A 10,000-nucleotide genomic window follows, 5' to 3' on the forward strand; every position below is an offset into this window, starting at 1 on the left:
AAATGTTCTTCTTGTTTACTGTTTGGCTCATTGACCAGAGTTGTGCATTTCATATTTCTTTCTATACAAACAAACAATTATATTTGCTAACTATTATTTCATTTGCCGGTCAAATGTAATGACTTTACTTTAAAAATCCAGTAGATAGTGGATGACCATTATGAATCAACACCAGTATCAGTGCTGTGTCTTTGATTGATTGATTTTGATTGAAACTTTTATTAGTAGATTGCACAGTACAGTACATATTCCATACAATTGACCACTAAATGGTAACACCCGAATAAGTTTTTCAACTTGTTTAAGTCCACGTTAATCAATTCATGGTACAAATATATACTATCAGCATAATACAGTCATCACACAAGTTAATCATCAGAGTATATACATTAAATTATTTACATTATTTACAATACAGCTAGTGAGTGTGCCATACACTCACTGAGGTGTCATTTACCCGTAACTACTACTAAAGAAGAATGTGACTCTAAATTTTCAAATTTACGATAAATGCTACTTGGCTTGTACCTGGTCCGATATTGATATCAGTTTGATATCAGCAAAAAAACCCAACTATTATTATATCGGCTTGGACAGCATGGTGAACAGTGTCCCTCACAATAAGAAGGTCCCGAATGCAGCTCGGATAGGCTACAGCACCCCTGTGACCCCGAGAAAGACAAGCGGTAGAAAATGGATGGATGGATATATCGGCTTGTATCTAAAATCTCAGATTAAGTCATTTACAAAAGGTCCATATAGTAGGGTATAGGCGACTAGGAGCTAGCACAACACAACAGCTAAGCACACAATAGCACACAAGCTAGACATACGTAATAAGTGTCCTTCATTGAACAATATTGCAGTCAAAATCATGACATTTGTCAACATAATCAATTCATTATAGTTACATATTACTTACACATACAAAGTCTCCAAGGCAGAAACGTATTAGAAAGTATCCAGTAACAAAAGTGTCCGCACCATTCAACTTACTGTGTCATGAACATACTTGCCAACCCTCCCGGATTTTCCGGGAGACTCCCGAAATTCAGCGCCTCTCCAGAAAACCTCCCGGGACAAATTTTCTCCCGAAAATCTCCCAAAATTCAGGCGGAGCTGGAGGCCACGCCCCCTCCAGCTCCATGCGGACCTGAGTGACGTGTTGACAGCCTGTTCACACGTCCGCTTTCTCACAATATAAACAGCTAATGATGGAGGGCGAGTTCTTGGTTTCTTATGTGGGTTTATTGTTAGGCAATTTCATTAACGTCCTCCCAGCGCGGAAACAACACACAACAACAGCAGTCAAGTTTTCGTACCGTAAAGCAGTTCGTCTGCCGTAAACAGCAATGTTGTGACACTTTTAAACAGGACAATACTGCCATCTACTGTACATGCATATGTGACCCACCCATAATGTGTCACATTTTTGTGTTGATTTATTTATTTTATTTTGTGGTTTGAATTCGTTTTTGGAGCTGTCATTACACATTTATCAGTATTCACATTGGTCAGTAGGGGGCAGTAGGGCGTTTCTTCCCAATTGAATGCTATCACCTGCAGACCGGAAGTGTCTTGTCATTCTGATGAGAGCGACCAGTCTGTGAACAATTGAAACGTCCTGTGTGCTTTTTCCGCCTGTATAACAGGTTAGTTTTGGTGAATCAACTCACTGAATAATATCCATATGATCTTTATAAGTTTAAGTACACATTCTGATGGTGGAGCCTAACTCAAAAGTGTTTGTGAGTTGTAGTTTGTATTTGTGAATGAATCCAGTGCACAGCTGCAGTAATCAATACAAAATGGCGACGTGAGTGCGCAACGTTTATATAGGAACTTCTGATCCTAATTCAGACTCCCAAATTAGAGCTCCCGTTTTCTTATTGATTTTATAATGTATATTTGTATAATGCGTGTGTTCTGAAATAGTGACAGAGAATAGAACAAGGATGGACAATTCAACCCTTAACTCAACAATGAGTAGACGAGTGTTATGTGTGTGTATATGTGTAAATAAATGATCACTGAAATTCAAGTATTTCTTTTATTTATTTATATATATATATATATATATATATATATATATATATATATATATATATATATATATATATATATATATATATATATATATATATATATATATATCTAGAATTCACTGAAAGTCAAGTATTTCTTATATATATATATATATATATATATCTTAACCACGCCCCCAACCACGCCCCCGCCCCACCCCCGACCACGCCCCCCACCCCCCACCTCCCGAAATCGGAGGTCTCAAGGTTGGCAAGTATGGTCATGAACTAACTTCCTGAATTACTGTGGCCACTAGGTGTCACCAAAAAAAAAACAATTACCACTCTACTTCAACTTAAAGACAGCATAAGTCCATTCCAGACGGTTAAAAATAAATAGGTTATTTTTATTCTATTTTATACATACCAACTACCATTGTTCTCTGACTCATTTCAATTGATCAACCCTTTTCAAACATTCCACACTAAAAAATAATAAAAGTACGTATGATCCATGCTAATATCGTATCAGCTCATTATCGGTATCGACCAATACCGCAAGGCCCCAACGTTGATGTCGTATCGTGAGTGAACAAGTTGTAATCGGGAAACCGCTAAATGCTACCATTCAAAAGTTTAAAGACACTTCCCCAGTTTACATTTCCAATTTTTTTTTAGACAGAACTCTTTTAACTTTACAGTCTAGATCAGTGGTTCTAAAACCTTCATCACCGAGTACCTCCTCATAAAACACTTAATGACCAACATTAAAATACAGTAGCATAGTAGGCCTAAGTATTCATTAAAAACAAGGCAGATGTTTTAAGTAAGCGTAAGTATATTTAATAGTTATGTCCAGTGTAACATTACACAAAGCTTTAACAGTAACACTGTGTTTGCATATTAAGTTCAACGATTCTTTTGCATACCACTAGGCCAAGGGTCAGCAACCCGCGGCTCTTTAGCGCCGCCCTAGTGGATCCCTGGAGCATTTTTAAAAAAGGATTGAAAATGGAAAAAGATGGGGGAAAAATACATTTTTTGTTTTAGTATATTTTTTGTTTGAAGACAAACATGACACAAACCTTCCCAATTGTTAGAAAGCCCACTGTTTAATATGTGTGTGTGTACGCTCCACTGATGACAGTATTTGGTGAACATCGTTTTGTCCTACTAATTTCGGCGGTTCTTGAACTCATCATAGTGTGGACAGTGACGCAACAGTTTGTTTACATGTAACATCTTCCACTCCTTCCTTGTCTCATTTTGTCCACAAAACGTCTTATACTGTGCGTGAATGCACAAAGGTGCGCTTTGTTGATGTCATTGAATTGTTGGAGTGCTAATCAGGCATATTTGGTCAGTGGATGACTGCAAGCTAATCAATGCTAACATGCTATTTAGGCTAGCTGTATGTACATACTGCATCATTATGCCTCATTTTTTGATAGTAGGCTAATATAGCTAATATAGACACTTACATCATGTGTTGCCTTTATTATAACACTTTTTTAAAGTCATTTTGATATTAGGCCAATATGACTAATATAGACACGTCATGTGTTGCCTTCATTATAACACTTTTATAAGACTTTTAAAGTCATTTTGATAGTAGGCTAATTTAGCTAATATAGACACTAACGTCATGTGTTGCTTTCATTATAACACTTACATACGACTTTTAAAGTCATTTTGATAGTAGGCTAATGTAGCTAATATAGACAATGTGCTTTATAAATAAAGTTGATTTGATTTGATTTGACTTACGTCATGTGTTGCCTTCAATATAACACTTATATAAGACTTTTAAAGTCATTTTGATAGTAGGCTAATATAGCTAATATAGACACTTACGTCATGTGTTGCCTTTATTATAACACTTTTATAAGACTTTTAAAGTCATTTTGATAGTAAGCTAATATAACTAATATAGACACTTACGTCATGTGTTGCCTTTATTATAAGACTTTTAAAGTCATTTTGATAGTAGGCTAATATAACTAATATAGACACTTACGTCATGTGTTGCCTTCATTATAACACTTACCGTATTTTCCGCGCTATTAGCCGCACCTAAAAACCACAAATTTACTCAAAAGCTGACAGTGCGGCTTTTAACCCGGTGCGCTTTATATATGGATTAATATTACGATTCATTTTCATAAAGTTTCGATCTCGCAACTTCGGTAAACAGCCGCCATCTTTTTTCCCGGTAGAACAGGAAGCGCTTCTTCTTCTACGCAAGCAACCGCCAAGGTAAGCACCCGCCCCCATAGAACAGGAAGCGCTTCTTCTTCTACTGTAAGCAACCACCCGCCCGCATAGAAGAAGAAAAAGCGCGCGGATATACCGTACGTTTCATTTCCTTTGTGTGTTTACATCTGTAAAGACCACAAAATGGCTCCTACTAAGCGTCAGGGATCCGGTTCATGAAAAGACGCAATCTCTCCATCCGCACACGGATTACTATTTCACAGCAACTGATATTCCTGTGAACCGCACTGTGGATACAACGGGAGCACGTACGGTGAATATTCGCACCACAGGGAATGAGAAGTCATCCTTCACTGTGGTTCTAGCTTGCCATGCTAATGGCCAGAAACTTCCACCCATGGTGATATTCAAAAGGAAGACCTTGCCAAAAGAGACCTTTCCAGCCGGCGTCATCATAAAAGCTAACTCGAAGGGATGGATGAAGAAAAGATGAGCGAGTGGTTAAGGTAAGTTGAAGTTTACGCGAAGAGGCCGGGTGGCTTTTTTCACGCAGCTCTGTCCATGTTGATATACGTATGTTTGTGATTGCACATTTGCGTACATTTTGGGAGTGAACAGAGTTGTTAGAACGCTGGTTTTTAATATATTATTAAAGTTTGACTGACCTATCTGACTGTTTTTTTGACATTCCTTTAGCGCAGTTAGATGCGGCTTACAACACCGGGCGGCTTATAGGTGGACAAAGTTTTGAAATATGCCGTTCATTGAAGGCGCGGCTTTTAACCCAGGGCGCCTTATGGTGCGGAAAATACGGTATATAAGACTTTTCAAGTCATTTTGATAGTAGGCTAATATAGCTAATATAGACATTTACGTCATGTGTTGTCTTCATTATAACACTTTTAAAGTCATTTTGATAGTCGGCTAATATAACTAATATAGACACTTATGTCATGTGTTGCCTTTATTATAACACTTTTATAAGACTTTTAAAGTCATTTTGATAGTAGGCTAATATAATTAATATAGACACTTATGTCATGTGTTGCCTTTATTATAACACTTTTATAAGACTTTTAAAGTCATTTTGATAGTAGGCTAATATAGCTAATATAGACACTTACGTCATGTGTTGCCTTCTTTATAACACTTATATAAGATTTTTTAAAGTAATTTTGATAGTAGGCTAAAATAACTAATATAGACACATCATGTGTTGCCTTCATTATAACACTTATATAAGACTTTTAAAGTCATTTGATAGTAGGCTAATATAGCTAATATATAGACACTTACGTCATGTGTTGCCTTCATTATAACACTTTTATAAGACTTTTAAAGTAATTTTGATAGTAGGCTAATATAACTAATAGACACTTATGTCATGTGTTGCCTTTATTATAACACTTTTATAAGACTTTTAAAGTCATTTTGATAGTAGGCTAATATAGCTAATATAGACACTTACGTCATGTGTTGCCTTCTTTATAACACTTATATAAGATTTTTTAAAGTAATTTTGATAGTAGGCTAAAATAACTAATATAGACACGTCATGTGTTGCCTTCATTATAACACTTATATAAGACTTTTAAAGTCATTTGATAGTAGGCTAATATAGCTAATATATAGACACTTACGTCATGTGTTGCCTTCATTATAACACTTTTATAAGACTTTTAAAGTAATTTTGATAGTAGGCTAATATAACTAATAGACACTTATGTCATGTGTTGCCTTTATTATAACACTTTTATAAGACTTTTAAAGTCATTTTGATAGTAGGCTAATATAGCTAATATAGACACTTACGTCATGTGTTGCCTTCTTTATAACACTTATATAAGATTTTTTAAAGTAATTTTGATAGTAGGCTAAAATAACTAATATAGACACGTCATGTGTTGCCTTCATTATAACACTTATATAAGACTTTTAAAGTCATTTGATAGTAGGCTAATATAGCTAATATAGACATTTACGTCATGTGTTGCCTTCATTATAACACTTTTATAAGACTTTTAAAGTCATTTGATAATAGGCTAATATAGACACTTATGTCATGTGTTGCCTTCATTATAACATTTTTATAAGACTTTTAAAGTAATTTTGATAGTAGGCTAATATAGCTAATATAGACACTTACGTCATGTGTTGCCTTCTTTATAACACTTATATAAGATTTTTTAAAGTAATTTGATAGTAGGCTAATATAGCTAATATATAGACACTTACGTCATGTGTTGCCTTCATTATAACACTTTTATAAGACTTTTAAAGTCATTTTGATAGTAGGCTAATATAACTAATATAGACACTTATGTCATGTGTTGCCTTTATTATAACACTTTTATAAGACTTTTAAAGTAATTTTGATAGTAAGCTACTATAACTAATATAGACACTTACATCATGCGTTCATGATAAGACTTATATACGGCTTTTCATTTTTTGTGGCTCCAGACAGATTTATTTTTTGTATTTTTGGTCCAATATGGCTCTTTCAACATTTTGGGTTGCCAACCCCTGCCCTACAGTAACACAGTTTGAGAATCACTGGTCTCTTAGATGATTTGTTATTTTCTTGTGTATTTCTTTCAGATGTGTGGCTGAGAACCTGGGCGACGTGGCTTTTGTCAAACACACGACTGTCTTTGACAATTTGGATGGTGTGTATTTATTAATAGAGTACATAAATAAACAACATCAAGGGGAAGAGTTTGACCTACTTTGCTGCGGGTGTTGGTCTGCCGTCCGGTTGCCAGGCAACAAGCGACCCATGTCCAAATGTCAGCTTGCCAATTAAAGAAGGAAACAAAAGAAAACATTGTTTTGTTGGAGCTTTTCCATGCGGGCTATAGCAAAGTGACGTCTCCATGGACTCACCTTGACCAGGTAGGAACCAAGAATCCTGGGCGCTGGACCTGGAAGCGGAGGACATGAAGCTGCTGTGTCCCGACGGCACCGAGGCCGAGCTGGAGGAGTACACACGCTGCCACTTGGCCGCCGTGCCCGCCAACGGCGTGGTGGTGCGCGTGGAGGACAAATGTCGAGTTTGGAAGTACTTGGAACGGCTTCAGGTCAGTGAGGCGGTCTCCTCATGAAACTTTACACAGTTGTGGTCAAAAGTTTACATAAAGAACATAATGCCATGGCTGTCTTGAGTTTCCAATACTTTCTACAACTCTTATTTTTATGTGATAGAGTGATTGGAGCACAAACATTCATGAAGTTTGGTTCTTTTATGAATTTATTATGGGTCTACTAAAAATGTGAGCAAATCTGCTGGGTCAAAAGTATACATACAGCAATGTTAATATTTGCTTACATGTCCCTTGGCAAGTTTCACTGCAATAAGGCTCTTTTGGTAGCCATCCACAAGCTTCTGCTTGAATTTTTGACCACTCCTCTTGACAAAATTAGTGCAGTTCAGCTACATTTGTTTGTTTTTCTGACATGGACTTGTTTCTTCAGCATTGTCCACACGTTTAAGTCAGGACTTTGGGATGGCCATTCTAAAACCTTCATTCTAGCCTGATTTAGCCATTCCTTTACCACTTTTGACGTGTGTTTGGGGTCATTGTCCTGTTGGAACACCCAACTGCGCCCAAGACCCAACCTCCGGGCTGATGATTTTAGGTTATCCTGAAGAATTTGGAGGTAATCCTCCTTTTTCATTGTCCTATTTACTCTCTGTAAAGCACCAGTTCCATTGGCAGCAAAACCAGGCCCAGAGCATAATACTACCACTACCATACTTGACGGTAGGGATGATGTTCCTGGGATTAAAGGCCTCACCTTTTCTCCTCCAAACATATTGCTGGGTATTGTGGCCAAACAGCTCAATTTTGTCATGTCTGTTGATCATGTTTTTGTTTGGCCATGTGCTGTTTGGTTTTTGGACTCTTTTTTCCTGGTTGTGCACTTTTGCTTGTTTTGTTACCATGACTACCATTAGTTCCACCTGCTTCACGCGTTCACATTTTGAGTCACGCACCTGTTTTCACTAATCATGTCACCAGTATTTATGCTTGTAGTTGCCAGGAAGTCGGTCTGGCGACATTAACTCTGTTATCCCTGTTACGTGTTCCATGCCATAGTTCCATGCTTTTCAAGTAAGTGTTTGTTTATTCATGTCACAGTTAGCAAGTGTTATTTATTTCATGTTCATAGTTTTTGCCCAAGTGCTAGTTTTGTTTTCTTAGCCAAGTTTGTACTTCCGCCTTGTGCGCGCCTTAAGTTTGTTCTTTTTGTTATAGTAAAATTAAAAGATGTATTTACCTTCAAGCCAAGTCCAGTCTAGTTGTTTTGCATCCTGGGAAAGCAATCCGCGCAGTAATTTGCGCCGCCACAGTCCACGTACTGACACATTTTTGTTTCATCTGACCACAGAACTTTCCTCCAGAAGGTCTTATCTTTGTCCATGTGATGTCAGATGAAACAAAAAAACAAAAAAACTCCAAATACTTCAGGACAACCTAAAATCATCAGCCCGGAGGTTGGGTCTTGGGCGCAGTTGGGTGTTCCAACAGGACAATGACCCCAAACACACGTCAAAAGTGGTAAAGGAATGGCTAAATCAGGCTAGAATTAAGGTTTTAGAATGGCCTTCCCAAAGTCCTGACTTAAACGTGTGGACAATGCTGAAGAAACAAGTCCACGTCAGAAAACCAACACATTTTGCTGAAATGCACCAATTTTGTCAAGAGGAGTGGTCAAAAATTCAACCAGAAGTTTGTGGATGGCTACCAAAAGCGCCTTATTGCAGTGAAACTTGCCAAGGGACATGTAAGCAAATATTAACATTGCTGTATGTATACTTTTGACCCAACAGATTTGGTCACATTTTCAGTAGACCCATAATACATTCATAAAAGAACCAAACTTCAAGACAGCCATGACATTATGTCCTTTACAAGTGTATGTCAACTTTTGACCACGACTGTACATAGAACTTTTCATACACAGGCAAGTGGAAAACACAAAGTGCTGTACTAGAAAAAAAAAAGAGAAGAAAATGCACACACACACACACACACACACACACACACACACAGCACTACTGACAACAACAAAAAACAAAAACCTGTCTGCTTCTGTCCTCCCCGTAGAACGTCTTTGGTAACGCCACGGAGGGCTTCAGCCTGTTCAGCTCTGCGGGCTACGCCGACTCCAACGTGCTCTTCAGTGACTCCGCCCACCACCTGCTGAGGGTCCTGGGGGGCTTCACCTCCTGGCTGGGTCACTCTTACACCAGCGCTCTGCAGGCCTTCGAGTGCGAAGGTGAGCTCAAACTGTACCTGCCATGTCCAACAGAATAAAGATAAGTAAGTCGGAATATTTTCTCCACCGACAGGTTTCTGCTGATGCAAGCCGGAGGCCGACGCGTCACGTCCTCGTTTAAAGTCGGTACTCTCTTCTTTCTTCATGTCCTCGTCGTGTTCTTCATTTAGTCTTTCCCTCAAGACGCTCCCTTAAGACGGCCTAATCTTCTAAAACTGCCACGACGCTTCAGTGTGGATTTAGAAAAGACAAGGCAAGAAAGGACAGGACGTTTTTACAAATAAAAAGTTAGCGTAATAAGAATTTTTGTACACTAATGCTTTTTTTTATTTTTTATTTTTTTTGCTTTTTGTTCCATGTCTGGCATTGAACCACCGGGTGCTTATTTCCTCAATTCATGTCTGTACGGAGGGCCAAATAGGACAACATTTAATAAAAACTTAGTCTTTTTCCAAAATGGAATAAAGTTATTTTGTCCT

The 10,000-nt window shown here is 37.7% G+C and overlaps 1 protein-coding gene across 1 annotated transcript in view; it reads left to right on the forward strand.

The window, feature by feature from the left end:
• The window catches only part of otomp (otolith matrix protein), a 15,578-nt gene that overhangs the window by 5,509 nt on the left and 69 nt on the right, over positions 1-10,000 (forward strand). Inside the window, exons 6-9 of the mRNA XM_061968111.2 lie at positions 6,840-6,907; positions 7,134-7,318; positions 9,350-9,521; positions 9,595-10,000. The exon at positions 9,595-10,000 is cut by the window's right edge and continues 69 nt beyond it. Of these exons, the coding sequence (XP_061824095.2) occupies positions 6,840-6,907; positions 7,134-7,318; positions 9,350-9,521; positions 9,595-9,605 (436 nt within the window). The 3' untranslated portion in view covers positions 9,606-10,000. The remainder of the gene's footprint in view (positions 1-6,839; positions 6,908-7,133; positions 7,319-9,349; positions 9,522-9,594) is intronic.

The sequence above is a fragment of the Nerophis lumbriciformis genome, linkage group LG08, assembly GCF_033978685.3.
Source record: "Nerophis lumbriciformis linkage group LG08, RoL_Nlum_v2.1, whole genome shotgun sequence".
NCBI classification, from domain to species: Eukaryota; Metazoa; Chordata; class Actinopteri; order Syngnathiformes; family Syngnathidae; genus Nerophis; species Nerophis lumbriciformis.